The following is a 24,687-nucleotide window of genomic DNA, read 5'->3' on the forward strand; positions in this document are numbered from 1 at the left end:
TACTGATGACCAGGGTGTCCGTGGGCCAGGTCCTCAGCATCATTAAGGCTGGTTTGCACCACACCAACAGTGCAAATCAGCCATACAGTCATTGTAATTGGAACAAGCCAGCTGGAGATTCCCCTGGGGCAGAGGCATGACAAATTTGAGGATCTGTTTCAGCTTACAAGTTCTGGTTGACATTACACCGTGTTTCTATCAAAATGGCTGTATCATGAATGTCTCTCTGCCCGGGATAGCTCAGTGGTTTGAGCATTGGCCTGCTAAACCCAGGATTGTGAGTTCAATCCTTGAGGGGGCCATTTAGGGATCTGGGACAAAAATTGGGGATTGGTCCTGCTTTGAGCAGGAGGTGGGACTAGATGACCTCCTGAGGTCCCTTCCAACCCTGAGATTCTAGGATTCTATGTCTTGCCCGGTCGAGAGGCATGACTTCCTCAGCCTGAGGACAATCAGAAGGTATTTCACATTTGAGGGTGGTACTTTGGTCACAGTAGGATGCTAAAGAGTAACTGCAACCTTGGAAAACCAGTTTCATCTCAGAGTAAGTCGACACTAGAAATGCCACAGCAGCACTGTAGCGTGGTGATGGAAGAAATCCACCTCTCTGAGCGGCAGTAGCTAGGCTGATGGAAGAATCCTTCTCTCGACCCAGCGGTGTCTACACCAGGGGTTAGGTTGGCTTAATTACATCGCACCGGGCAGGAAATTTTTAAGCTGGCCTAACTTTATAGTGTAGAGCAGCCCTTACCCCTCTGATCGGGGGAGGAAGAGGAGAGCAGTGGAAAGCCACCAAAAGATGGAACAAAGGAATCCAGGTGTGGAGAGGGGAGCGTACAAACTCCAGAGAGCGGCACGGGAAGAGGGAGCAGTGGGGAAGAAGTCTCCATGAGGGAGAAGCAACCCAGCATGTAGCAGGCTCATGGGGCAGGTGAACCTGCCTGCTTTCCTGAGCCCAGCTGGGCCCCCAAGGCCTTCCCAGGGAAAGGTGAGCTAGTGAGGGGCATTGCAGCCAGGAGGTCCGTTGTTTACTAAATGATCCATGCACTCTTGTGCTTTATAGGATGAAATAAAAGAGCAATAATGTGCCAGATTTGTGCAAAGTGTGTGTGCCTGTTATCTGCTTCACAACTGCCACCTTCTTGCCTTCTGGGAGGGTTCCGCAGTACCCCAGAGCTCTGGGAGAGGGTGTATTTAAGTACAGGGGAGTCTGAAGAGCCAGCCTGGAGCCTGGGGCTAGGCAACTGGATAGCAGGTTCCAGCTCGCAGGATAGGCTGTTAGACAAAGGGTCTGCACCCCAAGAGTGTGCCTAGGTGCCCCCAGACTGGGGCAGTGGCTGTGGCTAGCCTCCATGCAGGCTCTGGGAGGAGCAATTTGGATTCCCCTGGTAGCAGTCTACGAAGGCCAGCACACAGATCTGCGGCCAGAGCAATGCCAGGCTGAGGGTCAGTGTGGCCGGCTCTACGTCGCTCTCTCCCAGCCTGCCAGCGTAGGGGGCATGGCCAGGGGAAAGGGGCCTGGCCAGAACACTCACACTCTGGTGAGCCCTTGCGGCTGCTGGCAGCTGGCACCACCTGATTGCTTCTCCACACCAGCTGAGTGCCCGGCAGGCCACGGTTTGAGGGCACATAAAGGAGGTATCCGCCTCTTTGCGCTGCCCCCTGTCCCCCGAGGCGGGACTGGACGTGAATCAGCCAGCGCCCAGGACCAGCTGCAGGATCCTTATGCACGGATCCCTGTGACCGAATGGGGGCTCTGTTTCCTTCGGGTTAGCTGGTTACTTCTGACAGCTCCTACTGGACCCTTTGCCATACCTGCACCTTGGCCCGATGTTTCACGCCAGCTCCACTCCTCCAGCTGCCTGGTGACCTGGCATTGCCCCAGGACACCTGGGGTGACCAGTTTTCAGTTTCCCCTCCAGGCCTTAATAAGCTTCCCATGCATCTGCCTGCTCCAGCGATGGAGGGATTGGAGACTGTCTCCTCTCTGGTCAACAGTCCTGCGATCCAGGAGGCAGCCAGCATTTGCTCAGCACCCGTCTTATTAATTCTCAACAACCAGCTCAGCAGCCTGGTGAGAGAGGCTGGCAGCTACTGGCTGGCCTCTGAGCTCAAGCAGCAGCCTGTGAACTGAGCCCCCAGCAAGGTCTTGGTACAATTAACTGGCTCTCGTGAGCAGCACGCTCCTCTGAAAGAGATTGTGAATGGAGCCAGGCCTGCTGCTGCGGCAAAAGGCCAGAGCCAGCTGTTGCCGGCGGGATGTGGCTGCGTCGGGAGCACGGTGCTTTTCTCAAGCTGCAGCTAGCTGCACCGGCTGTATACCCCTTCCCAGAGCAGGTGTCAGGCATGTTGGCCTGCAGCTGAGCCTGGGCCCACTAGCTGACCTGCAGCTGCACATCCTGATTGACCGGACCCGCCCTGATTTGCTGAGAGGTGTCACCAGGCCAAGGGGCACAAGGATCACTGGAAAACTGAGCCATCTCTTCTCTCTGCTCAGCATCCCTGAGTGCCCAGGAGCCACGCTGAGCGGCCGCTGGTACACATTGGCTCCAGTTCAAACCGTGGGAATAGTCACCTTCTGAGTCCAGCACCAGAGCAAGCCCTTGGAATCTTTCCCTTCCTTTGTGACGCAGGTTGGCTTGATTATACCGGCCTTGGATCTGTTCCATGACCTGGGGTCCAAAGTTATAGAGTCAGCAGCCATCGAAATCAGTCCAGTGGGACATTGTGTGGGAGGACTAATTTCCTGGAGGTGTTCCAAGGCGTAGGCAGAGCTTCAGGATTAGGTCACGTAGCCCTAGTATAAACCCCACACCAGGACCCTGTTGACCCTGTTTGCAACCTTTCTGATAGCTTAGAGACTCAACAGCAGAGAACTCCAGAAATCGCTGGATGCTAAGAGAAAAGGAGGACTTGTGGCACCTTAGAGACTAACCAATTTATTTGAGCATGAGCTTTCGTGAGCTACAGCTCATTTCATCGGATGCATACTGTGGAAAGTACAGAAGATCTCTTTATACACACAAACCATGAAAAAATGGGTGTTTACCACTACAAAAGGTTTTCTCTCCCCCACCCCACTCTCCTGTTGGTAATAGCTTATCTAAAGTTATCACTCTCCTTACAATGTCTATGATAATCAAGGTGGGCCATTTCCAGCACAAATCCAGGGTTTAACAAGAACGTCTAATGCTAAGAGAACCTACTGGTTCCCTACTCCAGTGGCCAGATCCTCCACTGCCCAGCTCCGCACTGCCAAGAATGAGGAGAGCTCAAAGGAGCCCTCTTGTAACAATCAGACACCTCCAGAAGAGGACAGCAGGTCTGAAAGCAAAAAAATAAGCAATTGAATCAACTGGTTGCATACACCGTTGTTATGTACAAATAGATATCAAATAAAGTCTGTTATGAAAGCTTGTAATGATCTCAACTTGATGGGCATTAGGAGATCTGTTTATTGGTTGTGTGTGTGTGCTTCCAAGCCAGCTGTTTACACAAAACCAATGTCAAGTACCCATCTATTGTCCAGCCAGGGAAAGACAATGGGCGACCATTCAAATTTATGGGAAAGCACTGAAACAACTTGAAACTGAAAAGAAAACTAGCGATTGGCTGAACAAGAAGTAGGACTGAGTGGACTTGTAGGCTCTGAAGTTTTACATTGTTTTGTTTTTGCTATGTAACAAAAAAAATCTACATTTGTAAGCTGCACTTTCATGATAAAGAGATTGCACTACAGTACTTGTATGAGGTGAATTGAAAAATACTATTTCTTTTGTTTATCATTTTTACAGTGTAAATATTTGTAATCAAAAATACTATACACTTTGATTTCAATCACAACACAGAATACAATATATATGAAAATGTAGAAAAACATTCCAAATATTTAATACATTTCAATTGGTATTCTATTGTTTAACAGTGCGATTAAAACTGCAATTAATCATGATTAATTTTTTTGAGTTAATCGCATGAGTTAACTGCGATTAATCAACAGCCCTACAAATAAACTTTTTGTTTATTTCTACTCCACTGCATATAATTCTAGACAAATTGGCAATCCTCTTCTTGGGCTGGCCAACACCCAAAGGAGAACACAGACACTCAATCACAACCTCCAGTCGCTCCACAGCCTGAGGTTCCCTGCATCCAGGGAGGGTGCTGTGAGCACAGAGAAGTGGGAGATGAAGGTGTAAATGGGGTGGAACCTGGATAGAACCCCACATGAATGAATGGATGAAATTCAATAAGGAAAAATGCAAACTACACCCCTTAGGAAAGAACAATCAGTTGCACACACATAAAATGGGAAATGACTGCCTAGGAAGGAGTACTGCAGAAAGGGGTCTGGGGGTCATAGTTGATCACAAGGTAAATATGAGTCAACAGTGTAACGTTGTTGCAAAAAAAGCAAACATCATTCTGGGATGTATTAGCAGGAGTGTTGCAAGCAAGACACAAGAAGTGATTCTTCTGCTTTCCTCCCCGCTGATTAGGCCTCAACTGGAGTATTGTGTCCAGTTCTGGATGCCACATTTCAGGAAAGATGTGGACGAAGTGGAGAAAGTCCAGAGAAGAGCAACAAAAATTATTAAAGGTCTAGAAAACATGACCTCTGAGGGAACATTGAAAAAAATTTGGTTTGTTCAGTCTGGAGAAGAGAGGACTGAGAGGGGACATGAGAACAGCTTTTACGTACATAAAAGGTTGTTACAAGAAGGAGGGAGAAAAATTGTTCTCATTAACCTCTGAGGACAGGACAAGAACCAATGGGCTTAAATTGCAGCAAGGGAGGTTTAGGTTGGACATTAGGGAAAACTTCCTAACTGTCAGGGTGGTTAAGCACTGGAATAAATTGCCTAGGGAGGTTGTGGAATCTCCATCATTGGGGATTTTTAAGAGCAGGTTAGACAAACACCTGTCAGGGATGGTCTAGATAATACACAGTCCTGCCTTGAGTGCAGGGGACTGGACTAGACGACCTCTCGAGGTCCCTTCCAGTCCTACACTTCAATGATTCTATGTGTTACTTAGCGCAGGGCCCTGGAAAACGTACTGCTTAGGGCCAGCCCACATATCGGAGCTGTTTACCTTTAAAGGTAGGGGGGAGGTAAAGAGAGTGCAAACAACACAGGTGAGCAGTCTAGTCTCTGAGAGGGCACTAGCCGGGCTCCTGGCTGGGAACACAGGCTCTGCCTCAGTTTACATAAGGGGGTCTTCTGTGTTTTATATATGCAGCATGATGTGGGAGAGAATCAGAACCAGCAGCTTTGCTCCCTGGGCTTGGAGGTTGGAAGAGAAACCCAACTTGCATCAGCCCTGTTATCCGTCCATCCACCCACCTGGTTCCCATCACCACTGTATCTGATGAGGCGTATCAGTGATGCTCAGACTATGGCCTAAGAAAGGACCACTGCTGGTCTGCAGAGACCTCTCTCGTGGCCGGCAGGACCATGAGAGCAGACAGAACTCTGCACGGCCGGTGCGGGACTGGGACCAGACGGGGTCCACAAGGGAATGGTTTCCGAAGTGGTGTGCAAAATGCAATGTGCGAGAACCTCTCTGGCAGGTGACAACGGCGAGAGCTGCAGGTACATTGTCCTGTCTCCCGCTGGGAAGCTGCGCTCCGACACCAGTCTCGGTCTCGTGACAATGGGGAGTCACCCTGCCCACGCCTCCTGGATTCCTGGAAAAGGAAAAAGGCCAGCGGGGTCCATGTGCAGGAGGGGCAGAGATGTCGCAGATATGGGTGTAGCTGCTGTTAGTTTACCGCCACCGTATTGAACGTGCTCCTACTGGGACACACCAGCAGCACAATCCCACACGGGACGAAAAATAGGGTCAGTCCCCATACGTCCGCGAAGGGCCAAACATCCTTATGATTCCTGGGTCCTTGCACACCCATTGCACACAGACAGGGAAAGGCAAACCAACAAAGGGGGGAAACCAGGCGCTGGACACACACATGGGTAGGGCTGCCAGTGTGCGACTGGTGCCCAGAACATATGATGCATCCTACCCGCTCCATGGTCCATGTACTGAGCTATATGTGACCTCTCACCGCCTCCTTATGGCTGATCATGTGTTGCAGCAGCATCCAGCAGTGCCACGTTCAGCATTTCAGGCCACTCGTAGGGGTGGGAAGAACCTACAATTTAACTGAGATTTGTTTAACTTCAGATAAGATTCATGCTCCTGGGATCTGGTCAATGCTTGGGTAAGGTTTATTCCAGCCTAATCAGTTTGCAAGTCATTATAGCTTCTTTTAGGGGCTCCCCTCTCTCCACAAATATAAGAGGGTGAATTCCTCAGATCAGCATTGGAAGTTCAGCATGTTAGCCGAGGAGAACACGCACACTTCACTGAATAGGACCCCAAGTCCTCAGTTACTCCATTCCTGTGCTGGGCACAGGATGTGGGAGGGGGGCAGAACTGAAGGGGGAATGGCAGCGGGGGGGCCATCCCAGATCGCACCCAGTTGTGCCCAGAGTGGGCTTTTAAAATTATTTTAACACAGCTAATAAAGATAACAAAGAAAAGAACAGTAACTAAGCCGGAGTAGAGAACCATTATCAGATTATACAATAAAGTAAGTCCAAGCTTTTTCACGGGTGAGGGCAAAGAAGAATATAACAAATACAATTATTAACTGGTAAAGAGATTTGCCCACCCAAATCATGTGATAATGGTCATTTTGTTATGCCCTGGTTTGGGGTTCTCTGAGATCATGAAACTAGTCTTCAGTTCTATACCCGCCAGTGTATTTTCAGGGTCCATTTCTGTCCTCTTTGAGGCCCCGTTATTCTGCCCGAGCAGCTCACAGGGGCCAGAGTGTAACTGAGAATTCCTAGATTCCAAGGCAGATGGGACCATTGTGATCAGCTAGTCTGACCTCCTGCGTAACATATGCCAGAGAATGGCCCCCAGATTATTCCAGGAGCAGATATTTTAGAGAAACATCCAACTGTGATTTTAAAATTGCCAGTGATGGAGAATCCACTGCGACCCTGGGTAAATTGTTCCAGTGGTTAATTACTCTCGCGGTTAAAAACGTTACACCTTATTTCCAGTCTGAATCCAGTGCTAGGCCAGGGATTAAATAAAAAAAAAATTATTATTTGATTTGGTCTTGAAATTCCCAAAATTCTGTTTTTTTGGAGTTGTTAAAACAAGGGGAAGGTTTAAAAAATTGCTCGAACTAATCATTGTTTCAGTGTGATTTTATCTGGCTGATTGACCAGTTAATGAATTACTAGTTTCATTTGCCTCGGGGGAGGGGACAAACTGCTTAGCTGGGACTGGAAAAATCCAGCAAAGGACCCTGCAGAACTGGGTTTCCATCACTGCTTCCTTCATACTCCCAGGTAGCCAGGGTCAGTACTAGGGTGGGTTTTAACTATCAGGACAAAGATGTAAAATGGACTCTGCATTCAGTGGGGAGCCACTGCAGAGAGTCCCTAAGCGGTGTGCTCACAGTGGCTTGTGTTGCTAAGCGGATGGGCTGCAGCTGTCAGGAGGAGCAAACTACTATGAAAAATGCAAAACAGGGGTCAAAAAGGAGGAATAATGATTGAGCAGGGGTGTGAATAAAGGGTGAGGCCATCTTCTGCCCTGCGGAGCTCCTGCTGCTAACACAGAGCGCATTGCTGGAGTGACACTCCCCGGGCGTGCCAGGATGGCTGAATGTTCACTGCCAAAGAGGAACAAGGAAGAGATTTTTCTTTTATTTATTTCCCTGCTACTGTTGTTTGGAAGGGCTGGGCCCAGGAAGGAGGCAGAGAGCTAATGACTAGGGGGGGTGAAATTCATTCCTCTCTGGGGGGTTCGCACTAGGCCTACTTATATTTTAAGTTGCCCTTAAGCCCTATGCGGTGCTTAGCATTCACTGCACATTGCCTTGGGTTGCAAAGACCTTTCTCTCTGTTCCAGAGGATGGTTGAGGGAGGCACATTGGCAGGACAGTGTGGGAAAGCTCTCACCGATGCAGTCCTCGCTCCAGCTGAGTGGTAGACAGAAGACTTTCATCTCCAGGCCCATCAGCCCACCACCTGCCAGATAACGACTCATTCTGGAAACAGACAGAGAAACATCCCGCTCCACCCCGGGGGCTGGTGGGAACCACGGAAACAACTGCCCAGATCTTACAGCCAAGAATTTATTCCAGAGAACGAAAGTGCAGGCAGCAGGGCTGGGGACACATCCTGGGAGGGAGGTTAGCCTCTCTGGTCCCTGATGGGTGACCCGTTCCATTTCTCTGGGTCCAGGGTCAATACGACCCAAAACATAAACATAACTTGGAAAAAACAATTCCTTTTACCCTGGGCTCGCAGGATTCGCCTGCACCTGGACAGCCAACAATGCAGCAGCAGTCAGAGCCTCCACTCGCTGTTCGCCCACAAGATCCCAATATTATTGATTATATGACAGCAAGGCCTAGTGGCTGCGACTGAGATATGGTGCTAGGATGTACATATATATAGTCAGAGACAGCCCCAAGAGCTTGCAATTCAAATCATTGGCTCCTTTCATACAGGAAGAGAGGACGGAAAGGGGAAATCTCCAGACTTGACATTTTTCATCTTCACTGGGACCTTTAAAGGGCATTCACCTCTTTTTTGAATTCTTACTGACTATGGAATCTCCCAAGGGCTTTGGCCTTTGAGAACCAGAGTCCAGGAGGGTTATGGCATAAGAAAGCCTGAGGTCTCAGCATGCAGAAGAGAGATTTCTTCTCCTGGGGTTAAACCTGTATCTTCCGGTTTCCACTCCGGAGTTGAGGAGCACAGGTAGCTGCAGCCGCGTGGCCTGTCGTGGTCCCCTTTCGTGTCGTGGGCCTTGTCCCGCTCACTGTGGTACCGAGACACGAAGCCGGCGGTTCCTTGGGGGCCAGCAGAGTCACTGCTCACTTTTCTCGGACTCCTTTCCAGAGGACATTGAACTCAGTGCATGTGAACTTCATTTTTAGCTCTTGCTCAAGCTGCGGGGAAAAGCACGGGGATGAAACCCACATAGCATGAGGATAGCGCAAAAACAGTGCCCCCGTGTCCCAACCCCGCTCTGTGGCAGCAGCACTGGGCAGGAGAGGCGGGAAAATCCCCCCCAGCAGCCTCTGACCCTGTCCCTGGCAGAAGCCGTGGGAAGCGGGAAACCCCCCGTCCCCCCGCCCACACCCAGCATGCCCCAACCCTTTCCCCAGCAGAAGCCATGGGGCAGCAGGGAAAGCCCCTGCACCCAACCCCACTCTGTGGCAGAAGCACTGGGCAGGCGGGGCTGGAGAAGCCCGAGCGCCCTGACCCTGGTCCCCTACAGAAGCTGGGGGGGCAGGGGAGGAAGCCTCAGCACCCGGCCCCAGGACTGGAGGAGCTCTCATTCCCCACTGCGCCCCTGGGCCATGGTGCAGGGACAGAGCTTCTCCAGTCGTGGGGCTGCAGTGGGGTGTGGGGGAGGAGAAAGGAGCAAAAGGGGTTGCGGGGCTGCAGTGGGGGAGGCAGCGTGGGGGGGACCCTGGGTGGAACAAGGGTGAGCCCTGGTGAAGGGGCGGAAAGGGGTGGGGCTGTGGGCGGGGCCGCAGGCAGAAGGGGTGGGGAGGGGTTCCCCACTTGCTCTGGCCCAGGATCCCAGGAAACCTTAATCCTCCTCTGGACCATGGACTGCATCTTTTTACAGTGCTAGCGGCTATTCAGCCCCAACTCTTCAACCTTTGCTTTTAAAGGCAAACCCCTTGGCGGCCTACTTCATACGCTGCGTTGACATTCTGTGTTAGAGATGTCAGGTTTCACAAATCTCACCTTGGACAAAACCAGACGCCTAACCTGGGGCTCCCTGAGGTTCAGGTGAGTGGTGAGTCCCACCGATAGGAAGATGTGAGCACCAGCTAGGAATGGAGAGAGCAAATTATTATTAGGTTACCAAGAATTTCCATCCCAGTAGTATATAGACTCCCCAACCAAGATCAGAGCCCCATAGCACTAGGTGCTGTACATACTTATTGAATGAGAAGGAGCCTGCCCCAAATCTAAATAGACAAGAGCATTGTACAGATGGGGAACTGAGGCACAGAGAGACTCAGGGTCTGTCTACACTGCAATTAGACACCCACAGCTGGCTCGTGCCAGCTGACTCGGGCTCCTGGGGCTCAGGCTAAGGGGCTGTTTAACTGCAGTGTAGACAGGCTTGGGCTGCAGCCTGAGCTCTGGGACCCTCCCACCTCTTGGGGTCCTAGAGCCTGGGCTCCAGCCGGAGTCCGAATGTCTCCACCGCAATTAACAACCACTTAGCCCGAGTCAGCTGGCCCGGGCTGGCTGCGGGTGTCTAACTGCAGACCCTGCAGACCCCGCGTACCTCGCCCAAGGGAACACAGGGAGTCTGCAGCACAGCCGGGAATTGAAGCCAGCCCGATGCCTTATCACAAGATCACCCTTCCTCTCCTTTCTAATCCCTAAACCAACCCTTTGGGCCACTGTTCCCTCTAAGCTGTGGGCGTGTGCACGCCCACACAGACCCTAAACCCCGCGCACGGCGAAACACCGTGTGCTCAAAAATTTTCCCAGAAGCACAAAAATGTGTACAGAAGAAATTTTTTGCGCACACGGCCTGTCAAAAATTAGAGGGAATATTGCTTTGGGCCAGCTCTGCCCTCGATTCACAGGCTCTGTGTGTCACTGTCTATCGCATCCAGGCAGCGGGTGAGGACTCCGGGGACTCCTGGACCAATCCCTCATAAGCCATTGTACCGGAACGCCCTTCCGGCTCCCAAAGACAGGCCGGAACAGCAAGCTGGACATTCAGCTCGAGACCTGGCCCATGGTCCTTGGCCAGGAATCCCCGGAGACCCCGGCTGGAGAACAGACCTCCTTGTGCATAGAAAGCAAGAGACAAGGTCTCTCAATTCATGGCACAGCTGATCTGGGGGAGGGGGATTAAAAACTACAAACTACAAAGGCACCTGTGGAACGTCGGGCTTGTCAGGGGTGCAGCACTCGCTGCCAGACCTCCCATAGCTGAGGGGAGAGGAACCAGCAGGGGGCAGGGCTGGTGGGCCTGCGGCTGCCCAGATCCACTAGCCATTCAGGAGCAGAGGCTCCGAGGATGCCGCAGTTGCCATGGCGTGGCCTGGCAAGAGGATCCCTTTCTCTCGGTTGCCAGCACGCAGCCCGGCCACTCAAGCAGGGATGAGGACTTGCCCCCAGCAGTTACAGCCCTTACTTGCGTTGGCAGCTGGAGGGTGGCAGCTGGGCAGCGCTGTTTTCTGCTCTTCCGTCGTGACACCTGGGACCCAGGGCAGGGCCGTGGAGTTAGGCCTAGCGGCGGATTCCGTGGCTGTTTAAAAGAAAGCTGCCATCAGTGCTGTCTGCAGAGACATGCAGATACTGCGCTGGATGCAATGGAGGGGAGCCCAGCTCTGAAAAGCCAAGCATTTTCCTTCTTCTGTAAGTCCTGTCTCTGAGGAAAGAACCAGCATAAACCTGCCACTTCTTCCTCGGCTTCTGATACCTCCACCTCTGAGTTTCCCCTCTCCACAACAGAGCTTGTCTACATGCAGTTATTCCTGCTTAAATCTATGGGTGGGTGCTCTTATTCCAGAATAATAATGCCTTCTTTGCAAGTGGATTCAGCTACTTGGGAATAAGACACTCTGATTCTGGAATGAGAGCGTCCACACAGGGAGTTAAGCAGGCATAGTTAATCTGCTTTAATTTATACCCTAGTTTATTCTGTATTCATTTTCATTTGTAGACAAACCCACATATAGACAATGTGTTTTTCAGGGTTATAATCTGTGCTGGAATGTAATAAACTATAGCTGAAATGTAGCACACTTGTAAAGTTAGTGGTGTGCCCCTCCTCGCCCCACACAGTGGCTGGTTCACCTAGAGGATAACAACCTACTACTCCTGCCAGCTAATGGAGTTATTCCTTTACCTCAAGTGGACAGTTCAGAGTTCAAACCTTGCTGATGACCGGTGGTGGAGGAGTGTTACACACACCTTCCATCTCTCAAACCATATTAGTAATCAAATAATAAAGGTCAGAGAAATTGACAAAACTCTGTACAGAGAACCCAAGCCCAGATGGGGTACACACATCCATCTGGCTATATACTCTAGGGGAGTCTTTATTTATTAGAAGTTGTAGGATGATGATTTTTCAGAACACAAATGAATTCCCAGATTCCTCCCTTGCCTCTCCGACATCATCCCCCATGCCACTGGGTTCCCATTTCACATGTTCTGCCATTCCCGGCGTGGAAGCATTTATCCACAGCACAACATGTCCTTGTTTGGGTTCTCCCAAGCCCTCACCTAGCACATGAATGTGCCCCCTTGTTATTGGTGGCTAACAAGGCCCTGCAGTGGTTACATGTCCAATGCTTGGTTTGCTTTTTTGCAGCACGCCGGCTTTTTGGAAATCATGCACCCAGGCAAACACTCCAGATACCTTCTGTACCTCTTTCCGTGCCAGCCGCACCAAGCTAGCGCAGCTCCACGGGACTAGGCGAGGAAGGTGAAATTCACTCCTCTGCAGAGGTCCGGCACAGGGCTCCTGAACCTCATAAAGCTCACTAAGATCTATTGAAAAGCCCTAAGCGGCACCTAGGCCAGGTCACGGCCCTTCTGCCCAAGGATGAAGTTCGTCCTGCAGGAATACAGGGGAATATTTACACTCATTCCATACCGAAGGCCCTTTGTTGTGCGAGCAGCAGGAGCGGGGGTGGTGGGGGACTGGGGTGGACTTGTCGTGTGTGCTGCTATTGCCTGGCGGGATGAGCGCCGCGCCCGGCTGTGAGCTGGGGGCCAGGGCTCGGAATGGCTTGTGCGGCTGTCTGAAAAACAGACTCCCCCCCGTTGGTGCTGGCTACAGAGAAACCCATATTCCATCCGCTCGGTACCAAGGGGAAAGCCCAAACCCATCCTGCTATGCCAGCTCAGGAAATCCCAGCCACCCCTGACGCCCGTGGTCACGGGGAAGCTGGTATAAACGCTGAGTGCTGCGTTCCAGAGGCTGCGCAAGCTGCACTCAGGGCCCAACCTCGGGCCGAAGGCGGCCGTTGGTGTGGCCCATTTGTAACGCCTGATCTCCCCCGGAGCAGGATTGCGTTATTACCTTCTGTGGGGCTGACGCAATTGGGTCTTTCCTGCGTAGACCCAGCCGCGCCACGTTCCAATGACATTGAAACCCTGCCATCCTGATATTCAAATACCCATTACTTCAAACCTGGTTCCCTCCCGGCCCAGTCCCGACACTGCCTCTTGCTCCATCCTTGCCTCCCTCTCCCAGACGGCTGGCCATGCATCTCGGCACAGCACCTCCCTTACTTCCGGACGCTGTACCCCTTACTTGGAGCTGCACTGAAGTTCTGAGTGGCGGGAGTGGTACCCGGGGGCACCTTGCTGCTCGGTGCGGCCACAGTGGGGCTAGCTGTAGCTGGGAATTTAACCGTCGTGCTTCCAGCTGGGACGGCGGTAGCACGGACTGTTCGGGGAACCTCTCTTCTTGCCGTGGAGCTGCCGGCCGGTGCGGCATTGGCTGTTCTGTCGGTGGTGAGTGTCTCTGTCACGGTGTCTGTTGGAGTTCCCCTTTCTGCTGCCGCGGTGTGAGGACCTGGGGCTGTGCTCTCGCTCCTTGCAGTACGCGACACGCCAGTGGGGCTGTTGGCCGCCGGAGCGGTTTCTGTGCTGGAGCCCACGCTTGATGCTGTTTCCGTCGTGGACGTGGTGACAGGCGTTGGTGCGGTGATCTCAGCAGCCCTGGTACTCACCCTCAGTGAAGGGCTGGTTTCTGTCGCTGTGGGGATAGCCCCTTGAGTTGTGGTTGTGTCTGGCATGGCGACCACAGAGGCTGTTGTGAGTGTCTCTCCTCCTGCAGTTGTCTCCCGGTGTGTGGTGGTTGTAGGATCTGCTGGGGAGGTTTCTCCTGCGCTGGTCAGAGTTGCCATGGGTGTCATGTCGGCTGGCGTGGGGACAGCCTCGGTTGCTGTGGTCAGGGTCGCTGTCTTTGCGGTTCCGCCGGGCTGGCTGATGGCAGCATTGGCTCTGGCCATCTCTGCTGCCGAGCTGGTGGTCGGTAAAGCTGGGGTTGCATTTGGTGTGGATTCCGCTACCGGTGTAGTTAGCACCCGTGGGGGGGTATCCTGTGCGGTTGTGTTTGTCCCTGCTGCCGTAGACCTAGATGCAGCTGCTGTAGAGAAGGGATAGGCTGTGCTTGTCATTGCTCCGGGAGTGGGATCCGTTCTTGGTCCGGTTGTGTTCCCCATCGCGAGGGTGACCATTGTGGTGGTTTCTGCGGCTGGGGTGGTGGCCGCACCAGCAGGGGTTCCAGCCGGTGGGAGGGTAAAATGGACACGTGTCTCTGGGGCTGCACTGGGGATTTCAGCTGTCACAGAACTGAGTGGGGCTGCCGTGAGTCTCTTGTCTGTCGCCGTGCTGCCCGCTAAGGTGGTTTCAGATGGCGTGAGGGCAGCCCGGGCTGCTGGGCTGGCCTCTGCTGCAGGGCTGGTGGCTTCGGCGGCTGTGCTTGTACCATGCTGGCTAGAGACAGTCGCTGCTCCAGTGGCCGAAGCTGCTGTCATGGTGGCCGGTAGAGCTGGGGTCTCACTTGGCGCTGGGGTAGCAGGGTCTGTTGGGGAGGGTGCCGGAGCTTCTGGGTCTGTTCCTGTGATCCCCGCCGCTGTAAATAGATGTGAACAGTCAACGGCGCAAGACTCTCGCTCTCCCAGTAATGACTGAAATCACCTCCGCAGCGAGCCCGGCAGCCCGCGCGCTCCCTTTTATTGTCATCATCCAGTAGAACGCAGCTCTGCTGAGTGACTAACAGGCTGCAAACCTCCCAGCCTTGGGAAGTTCCCCAGATGGCCAACACTCGGCCTGCTGCTTTTCCCGCATGGCCCAACGACCTCACCGCCTCTGGGGTGGGTTCCATGTTATCTCAGGTGCCCAACTTCCTCACGCTCTGGGATTCGGGGGGCGCCAGCCCCAGCCTTCCCGCTTGCTGGTGGTAGCTGGGCAGGTCCCCCCTCAGGAGCGCCCAGAACGTTTCTGGAGCTCACACAGCCACCCACCGCTATGTTGTCAGTGTTGTGTCCACTTTGTTACTGTGTCACCTCCTTACGTCCCCAAACTTGCCTGCCTGATACTTCCTCCCCCTCAGACACCTCACACCACTGAGCCAGCGCTAGGCACCTGCAACAGGCAGCCAGCAAAGAAAGGCAAAGTGCGGCCCAGGAGACTTACACCTCTGGCTGGTCGTAGCAGCGCGGGTGGCCGCTGAGTGACACCGTAATCGGAGGACTTATTTTCAATGCTGCATTTTTATGATCAGCACCTGTGTTCTCAGCCAGGACCAGTCCTCAGTAATTTAGACCCTGGTGACAGGGACTCAATTCACTTCAGAGGCTGTTTTGGGGGGGGAAACCCATTGTGCTGGCTGCAGAGAAACACAGGGCTGGCTTCTGTGTAAAGAGGGGAGGACACGGCCGGCCCCTGTGGGAATCCCAGCTCCATTTTGCATTCCTAGAAGGACCTAGAAACTGATATCACAGGCAGTTTTTAATCAAAGGCTGCTCTCCCCAAGGTCTGCTGCCTGGTTCACCAAGATACACAGACTGGGAAACAAATAAATACATAAACTGGGGCTACATCTAGGGTGTCACGTCAGCCAACAGAAGGAGCCCTTTGACCTCTTACTGCCCCGACCCCTCCCTGTGCCTCAGTTTCCCCATCTGTAAAATGGGGGTCGTGATACTGACCTTCTTTGTAAAGTACAAAAGTTGCTATGTGTTATTATCATGATGAATTCAAGAAACTGGGCCGGCTTTGCCTCTCACTGTTATACCAGTGTTAATCAGGAGTGACTCCATTAAGGTCGGTGGACCTGTGCTGGTGCCAAAGCTGTGCGCCCGAGCAGAGACTCAGCCCCGCTGGTTTTAATTAACAAAAATAACCACAATGACAGCTCTTCCTTCCTCCTCGCTGTGACGGGCTCCCTCAGAGCATGCCGCAGACGAGCGAGCTCCTGTTTAAACAATCCCTTCGGCACAGAAACAGAAAGGAAACGGAGGGGGAATTCGGCTTTCATAGCCACACGGATGGATCTCGGCTCTGATGTTCTACCCTCGTGAGCCTAGGTCGGATCGCATGTCCCGGGTGTAACATCACAAATTGCAGTGGAGTTACTCCGGATTTACCCTGGGGAGATCAGAATCGGCCCCTGCACTGGTGCAGAATTCCCTGAACGGGACGGCTGTGGGATACATGTAGAGGGAGTAACATCTATGGAAGCAGACAGAAAGATTGATGGTGTTGTAGGGCCCCTGTGGTGAAGGCCTTTATTCTAATATTCCAGTGCAAGGCGAGTGATATTCCAGACACTCGTAGTCCTGGATCCTGGCCTGGCCTCTCTGTTTTCTATCCCACCCTAGCTTCTCTCGTGGTTAATTACATGTTGCCTCCTTCAGCTTGTGTGAAGGAAACAGTAAAAGCCAATTTCTCAAAGAACAAGCAAACAAAAAGGCAGCATCTTGTCTCTAGAGTGGTGCATCAGAGATCAGGGCAGAAAACAACCCCTCTGGAATGTGCAGAATTAATGTGCTCACTGAACACTGCAATACAAATTGGTCAATATCGTAACCACCCCCTTCCCCCCTGCCCTGCTGAGATAAAACAGGTAACACAGACTTAGCCCTTACCAGCAGTGTTCGCTTGCAGGATCCACCCAGAGTGCAGCAGAAAGCCCAAGAGCAAAACCAGCCCCCATGAACCTTGCCAGCCCATCTTAGCACATCTGCAGCGTGCCCTGCCTGCATGGGCTAGGAACAGGAGTCTGCTCTGTGCTGGTAGTCGCCTACTGGGAGCCCTCACCCTCTGTTTGCTTTAGCAACATGGTTTCCTGGTTCGCTTCACTTGGAGGTGGAGTGTTCAGGTGTTTTTTTTCCGGGCACCTGACCCTGAAAGCGACTTGCTTTTTCATGAGCCAGGTCATGCCCTGTCACCAGATGCACATTCTGCGCAAATGAGGGAACGGCGAGGTTAGATTCACCTGTGCCCATAGGTGCTAGGACCAGCGGTGCTGGGGGTGCAGCCGCACCCCCTGGTTTGAAGTGGTTTCCATCATATGCAGGGGTTACAGGCTGGTTCAATGGCGCTCAGCATCCCCGCTATAGAAATTGTTCCAGAGCCCCCGCCTGTGCCCTGTCCCTTTAAGGACTGAAGGTCGGCTGAGGGGGGATTGTGGTGCTTTGAAAGGACACACAGCAGGACAGGACAGCAATGGGGTTTTTTGGTTACTAAGTTTAATCAAACGCCAGGCTTAAAACCATCCCTGCTCTGGGTGGAGCACCAACACCCCGCGCAGGGCCATCCTGAGCCACCCCCCCAGGCAAATTTCCTTTACAAAGGACTGAATGAAGAGGGGGAGGAGCGAGAGCCCTGCTCCATGCAGCACTATCGAGCCCTGGGGTGCATTTCTGGACACATCAGTATCCCAGTATGTGCCCAGCGTGGCCAGTTACGAGTGACTGCAACAGCAGTGTGGGAGCCAGGAGACCTGGGTGCTCACCCCAATTCTGCTACCAAGGCCAGGTCTATGCTAGACACTACTGCTGGTCTAATAATGTCCGGAATCTGGTATTTTGGTGACTTTTTTTATATTGGCAAAAGCCCAATAGGGCTTATTTTGCTGTGTATGCTACAGCAGCTCAAGCACTTTTGCGGGCGTATAAAAGCTGTGTCCGCACTAGAAAGCTTTGCTGGTCCTTTTCTGACGTAGACAAGACAGCTCGCTGGGTGACCTCAGGCCTCAGTTTCCCCCTCTTTAGAATGTCTTGAGCTCCTCAGGAGGGCTGGTTGAAAATTTTAGGTCAAGCCTTTTCTTCTCTGGAAAATTGGGTCTTTGACTCCATGCAAATTTTCCCAGCCCGGATTGGTGTTCCTCGACACTGGGACACTGAAACACAATGGCAGTTTTCAGCTGGGAATTATTTGGTTTTCAAAGGGTTTGGCTGAATATTTTCGGTTTGGGGCAGTTTTCGGCTGAATATTTTCCATGCTCAGTTGCCAAAAAATCCCCACAGGTTTGGTTTTCAAGTATTTTTCAACAAAAAAGTTTGAAAAATTCCACAGGGAATACAAACAAACACACCCACGCACGCCATATTTTCTGACCAGCTCTTGTCCTTGGATAAAAGGAGCGACGTTCATGCAAAATATTAGAGGGAGTGCAGAGAAACTCATCAAAGGAACTGAAGGGACCAACTTATGGGGAAAGATTAGATCTGAGACCATGCCTCTACCACAGTCTTCTGGCAGCACAGCTATGTTGGGGTGATCTCCACCCCGAAAGCTGTGCCAGCAGAAGTGCCTGGTGTAGACACACCTACCCTGGCAAACCTCTGCTTTCACTGGTCTAGCTGGTTTCACTTGGAGGGGGGTGGGGTGGAATAAGCGATGCCAGCAGAAACGCAGCTTTGCCGCTATAAGCCGCATCCACACTGGGGTACTTGGGTGGTACGGTATACTGGTATAGCCGCGCCAGCAAAACCTGGCTAGTGTGGACGTGGCTTGAGCCTGGACAAGCACTGAAGGGAGTTGATGAGACTCAGGTACTTTGGGAAGACCCACCCGAAAAGATTGTGCTGTTGGCTGACGGTTAAAGGGGAGGCGACCCGAGAGCCACCTTCCTGCGTCTGCAGGGGCTAAACAGCCAGGAGAGAGCGGTGGGATAAAGCCGGGTGATGGAAGCCTGTGGTTGAACATCGTGTAGATTTCCAAGATGGGAGAGCCAGCGAAGAGCGGGAGATGCCCTGGTTAGCCAGGACAAAGCAGGGAAGAGGCCTGCGCTGAGCAGGGCAAGGGGGGATGGGGGCTTATTAAATAATTTGTGCTGTTTCCATCTCGACTGTCTTTTTAAAAGGGGACATGGAGGAGTATGAGAGCCCCGGACAAAGTGCATGTGTGACACTGGCTTGGTACCCTTTATTCCAGTCACTTCATTACCCAGCCCTAGGGCAATGCCTCCGACAGATGCTGCAGGCAGCTGTGGCTTCTCCACTCACAGGGGTCGAGATCCTCAGCTGGCGTCACTCAGCACGGCGGCAGTGAAGTCAACGTTACTCCGATCTACGCCAGCTGAGGATCTGGCCCCGCGTTTGCCCTCTGTTTCCGTGTGAGTCATGGATCAGGCTGCCGCAAACACCCACGTCAACGTTACAAAGCTGCCAGTAACGGCTTGTCGCTCCGCCGAAGGTATTAGCAGAAGCCGCCTCACAGCGCCACCTCCACGCCCCACCCCAGCTCTCCCCTGCCCGGCCCTGCCTTGCTCCCCTTCCCCCCCACACCCGCAAGCAGGGCAGTCCTTATTCCGCACCCTAAAGGGGAGCTCAGCTCCCTGCCCCACGGCGGGCGCCGAGCCCCGGGGAACCCGGCCCCGACTGCGGGCGCCGAGCCTGGGGGAAGCCGGCCCCGAGTGCGGGTGCTGAGCCCGGGGAAGCCGGTGCTCAGATCTTTTGGGGACCTGTCCCCCGGGGCTCTTTCTGGGGTGCTCCATGAGTGCGGAAGCTGCAGGGCACTGCTCGCAAAGCCGGCGGCAGCCTGTGGCCAACCAGTGAGCCCAGCCTGGGGACTTTCCCCCCAGGTGTTTACAGACATCACTTCCCCAGTGCCCCTCATGACTGAAAGCTGTTGTTACAGCGAGAGCTGTTCCTTGCACAAGTTCCTCATTCCCACAGCTGATGACAATCGGCGCTACACACGGCATCTCCCTGGGCTGCTAGCACCACTTTCATGCTTCTGGCCCTCAGGCAATCTGCAGCCACCGCTCCACACCTACTGGGGGATTTTCCCCCCTCTATTTCCTCTTTCTCCTATTCAGACCCTGTAACACACAAAGTGAGATGCATTTGACACTCAGCCCATCAAGGTCATTGGTGGAGGTCACACAGAACCAAAGCGTCTGAATTGCCGGGACATTTGGGTCTGGAAGCTGCTCCTCGCTTTGTGGCTGACCCGTGGCTACTGAATGGACTGAAAAGCCAATTTCCCACCATTCTGGAACTTTGGGGAATGTTCAGAACCTGCTGCAATTCAGATGGGGAAACTGAGGCACAAAGCAGCGAAGTGACTCGCCCAAGGTCATGCAGTGAGTCAGTAACAGACCTGGGAATAGAACCCAGGAGTCCTGTCCTCCACTTTACTGCTCTAGCCCATGGAAAACAACCTTCCCTCCTTTTAAGGCCTCTCAGGTTCCTCATTGTAAGCACAAAATAATAGGTACCCATAACAAAGAGCTGTGTTTATGTTTGCGTGTATCCAGGGCATAAGGTACGGCCCTTGGACAGGACAGATCTTCTCACTCCTTAAGAATTCTTCCTCGTGATGGTCACACCCTTCATGGCATTTCTAGAGCAGTGTCTGGCCCTGGCTCTGTCACCAAAGTGGGCCAGTATCAGTCTCTTTAATGTACAGCTAAGGAAACTGAGGCAGGGAGCAGTTGAGGGCAGCATTTTCAAGTGGCCTCAGATTTTGGGATCTTATTTTTTAGGGTGTCCCTCCTCGGGTGTGACTGTCAGAGGTGCTGAGTGCCCTCAGCTCCCAATAGAAGGTCAGGGGGACTGGGGCGGGTGCTCAGCCCCTCTGCAGATCAGGACCAAGATGTCATAAGGCGGTTACCAAAAACGGAGGATCTCCAAATCAATGGCCGCTTAGGATCAAATTGTCCTGTGGATTTGCTCGGGGTCACACAGCAAGTAGGACCCAGACCGCCTGCAACCACACCTGCCATCCTGTTTGTATCAGTTGCAACGGAAAGAAGAATCATAAGCACCTGGAGTTGGACTTGTTCTCTGGATGCTGGAGTTTGGTACAGACTTGGGCCCCAGCCAGGAAGAAGAGAGTAGCAGGGTCCAGAGAAATGAGAACCGACCGGGATGAGGAGCTGCAGTTCCTCTGTCTGCCCTCAGAGCGCCTCTCTCACTCTTCCTTTCACTCTCCCAGCTCTTTCTCGGAGTTAGCCGTCTGATTTCTCAGAAGGGAGCGGTGATTTGGGGATGCCTTCGTTTTCTGGGTGGTCAACCAAGGGCAGCCTGGTTTTCTGAACCTTCTCCCTTTCAGATGTCCCAAGTTGGGCCCCCACAAACGGATGCACCAAAATCACTAGTTCTGTTAATCTGCGGCCACAATAAATGCTCCCTTTTCAGACCCGACAGGCGGGGCCAGGAGACCCAGGGCAAATGAAGCAGCATAGTCCCGTGTTTTCTCTCTGCCCTTACCTCCCTGAAATAACCAATGCAACAAAACCCAGACAGGCTGCGTGTTAGCAGCACTGCAAAGGATGGCGTAGGGCTGGCAGAATTCGTTGGGGGAGCAGCCCTTGGCTCCACACTCAGTTCTCTCCTGAGCAGCAAGGCCGAGGGCCCTGGGCACAACTTCCTGGGGGAGGTGAGATGCCCCGGCTGCAGCAGACAGGTGGAATAGGGGATGGAGGATGAAGGGGGCTGAGAGTTGTATTTTTGCATTGTTTGGACCAGGTGGAGAGGACTCAGTTTGGTTACTGTGAATCCTGGACTTCAGATTTCTTTACCATGGGTGGTAGAAAGAGAGAGCCCGAGACATGAGGCCTGCTGTAAGGCTTAAGGTCTGAACTCAAGTCAGGCCCTGCTGAGATAAAGCAAAGTGAGCAAGAGCGTAGGCGCCGACTCCGTGGGGGCTCCAGGGCCGGAGCACCCACAGGGGAAAATAGTGGGTGCCCAGCACCCACCAGCCACCCATTGATCAGCTGTTTGGCGGGGGACAGGAGGCAGTGGGGGAGAGGGCAGAGCGCAGCATGCGGGGGAAGGGAGGCTCCGGCTCTCTCAGCCCCGGTCCCTGGCAGCAGGGCCTCCCTCTCCGCCCTGGCATGTTTCCAGCTCATTGGTCCCCTGGCCCCCGGCAGCCGAGCAGAAGCAGGGAGCAGGCCGCCACTCAGGCAGGCTCTCTCAGGCAGAAGCCGCTCTGTCCTGCTCTCCGCCCGGCAGCCAGGAGTCGGACGAACATGCAGATAGCAGCTCCCTGGACATACACCCCCAGAACGCTGGTTTATTTCTACGCAGCTCTGAAAGCACTCGTTTGACGCTAACCTGATCATAGGGCAGAGTCAAGAGAGCTTTGATCAGTTTTGGTAGATGTGCGGAATGCTTCTCCTGTGAACCGCTTTTGTTCAACACAAACACTTGCCTCCACCACACAATCTGCCTGAAATGCATTCCCCTCATAGACTTTTTGGCCTCAAGGGACCATCATGATCCTCTCCTCTAACCTCCTGCACATCTGCAGGTCACAGAATCTCGTCCACCCACTCTAGCAATAGGCCCAGAACCTCTGGCTGAGTTACTGAAAGGCCTCAAATCTTCATTTAAAGACTGCAAGTTACAGAGAATCCACCCTTTACTCTAGTTCAAACCAGCAAGTGACCCGCGCCCCATGCTTCAGAGGAAGGCAAAAAAAAACCACCCAGGGTCTCCACCAATCTGACCCGGAGAACCCCAAATAGGACGATCAGTTGACCCTGAGCATATTGGCAAGACTTACTGTCACGGAGTGTGGGGGAGTCCAGGCCCTGCACCCCTCTTCCTGGGATCCACTGAGACTCTCAGCCAGCCAGTAAAACAGAAGGTTTATTGGACAACAGGAACACAGTCCACAACAGAGCTTGTGGGTACAACCAGGACCCCTCAATCACATCCTTCTGGGGGAGCAGGGAGCTTAGACCCCAGCCCTGGGGTTCCCTGTGTTCCTCTCCCCAGCCCCAAACTGAAAACTAAACCCACCCAGCAGGTTCCCTGCTGCAGCCTCCGTCCACATTTCTGGGCAGAGGTGTCACCTCCCCCTCCCCCTCCTGGCTCAGGTGACAGGCTCTCAGGTCTCCCATCCCCAGGGCACATTCCCAGGTCAACACTCCCCCCTCCCTGCTGAGTCACATCGTCACACTTACCAGGCAGACACCTGAGAAAGAATGCTCTGTAGTAACTCAACACCCTCACCATCTAGTGCCCAGCCATTGGAGATATTTGCTAACAGCAGTTGCAGGTGGGCCATATGCCATTGTAGGCAACCTCATTCTACCATCCTCTCCACTCATGGCAGACCTTCTTTTTTCCTTCTGAGGAGACCAACGTGGGAAACTTCATCTCAGGATGCAGCATCCCTAAATCCCGTACAATTTGGTCCTGCAGTGGAAGCTTCTCCACCAACTTATTGCAGGCTGCAACTTGGAATTTTTTCACCCCACTATGAAACCTTGTCCATGGAAGAGGATCCAGATCAGGGTTGGCTGACAGGGAGATTTTAGTCTTGGTGCTTTCCATCTTCCTTCTGGAGGTTTTGGTCCCTGAAGTCCAGAGAGGAAATATCAGCAGCACTGGTTACTACTGCCTCTAACACCACAGATCTGTTCAGGAGATTCCTGAGAAGACACATGCTCTCCTCCCATTCAAAGGCACCCCTGGAATCTTCCACCGAAAAGAAGATGCCACTACACCACTCAGGGAATGCTCCTAAAAGAGACCATTTCAGCATCTTTTAAGTAACAAGCAACATGCTGAACTCTGCCTTGCTTCGCCACTTCAGAACTGCTGTTGTAATGTGCGAGAACGGGCTTCCCTTGGATATTGCATCTTTACAGCGGGTTGAAGAGTTAGCCATCTAGTTCCACCATGTTTGACCAGTATCAGTAGTGGAGCTGAGTTGTCCTTGATCATATTCTTCTTTTCCTTGTGCACGTCCATTGAAAAAATAGAAGATACCAACTAACATGCCTTCCATTGGTTTGGGGGTGGCTGTGACAGCCCCTTTAGCAATCAAGTTTCAGAGGAGCAGCCGTGTTAGTCTGTATTCGCAAAAACAACAGGAGGACTAGTGGCACCTTAGAGACTAACCAATTTATTTGAGCATGAGCTTTCGTGAGCTACAGCTCACTTCATCGGATGCATTCAGTGGAAAACTAATCAATTGTCACATTCAAATGATTTCAAAAGTAATGTGAATGTACCTCATCAAGAACATTTTTATTAATTACTGTATAGATGGCATTTCCCTCCTGTTAAGAGCCATCATATTTTTGTAACTAGGGAGGTGTTCTGTTGGAGGGGAAAAGGGAACACACCTGAACATGTGGAGGTTGTGTCCAGAAATGAGAGAGTTTGGGGAGGAAATTATTGAAGAGATTCATTGTGTAACAAAATGCCGGCTTCCTAGAGATTCCCCTGACCTGCTTACTTCATGCTCCACAAAAGGATCTACATTTTAAATAGAACAACAAAGTAATTTCTTTACTATTGTTAGAGACAAGATAGGTGAGGTAATATTGGACCAACTTCTGTTGGTGAAGAGACAAGCTTTTGAGCTTACAGAGCTGAAGAAGAGCTCGCTGGAACCCAAAAAGTTGTCCCTTTCACCAAGAGAAGTTGGTCCAATAAACGATATTACCCCACTCACCTCGTCTCTCTCTTATCTTGGGACCAACATGGCTACAACAACACTGCAAACAATTTTCTGTTGTTAGCAGCTCGACTTTGAATTGCCATGACTGGAAAAATGGAACTCCACTTTCTACGGAATTGTGGTACCGTGACATATGGACTGTCCTTGTAATGGAAAAGTTTTCACACCATGTCCACGAGAGAAGCACCACAAATAGGTTCGGTATTTAGAAATTTGC

At 52.4% G+C, this 24,687-nt stretch overlaps 1 protein-coding gene across 3 annotated transcripts; it reads right to left on the reverse strand.

The window, feature by feature from the left end:
• Positions 1-3,912: 3,912 nt before the first annotated feature.
• On the reverse strand, positions 3,913-22,771 carry MUC20 (mucin 20, cell surface associated). 3 transcript variants are annotated; one of them, XM_073359095.1, is made up of 5 exons: positions 22,560-22,771; positions 13,342-14,670; positions 11,209-11,322; positions 9,792-9,877; positions 3,913-8,980 (listed from the first exon to the last, which is right to left on the reverse strand). In XM_073359095.1, the coding sequence occupies exons 2-5, from the start codon at positions 14,570-14,572 to the stop codon at positions 8,906-8,908; spliced, it is 1,506 nt and encodes a 501-aa protein (XP_073215196.1). In that variant the 5' UTR covers positions 14,573-14,670; positions 22,560-22,771; the 3' UTR covers positions 3,913-8,905. The 3 variants fall into 3 exon arrangements, with proteins under 3 accessions (XP_073215196.1, XP_073215195.1, XP_073215197.1); XM_073359094.1 differs by lacking the exon at positions 22,560-22,771 and adding an exon at positions 16,688-16,877; XM_073359096.1 differs by lacking the exon at positions 22,560-22,771 and adding an exon at positions 15,749-16,011.
• Between the last annotated feature and the right edge of the window lie 1,916 nt (positions 22,772-24,687).

This window comes from Lepidochelys kempii, chromosome 9 (genome assembly GCF_965140265.1).
Source record: "Lepidochelys kempii isolate rLepKem1 chromosome 9, rLepKem1.hap2, whole genome shotgun sequence".
In the NCBI taxonomy this organism is placed as follows: Eukaryota; Metazoa; Chordata; order Testudines; family Cheloniidae; genus Lepidochelys; species Lepidochelys kempii.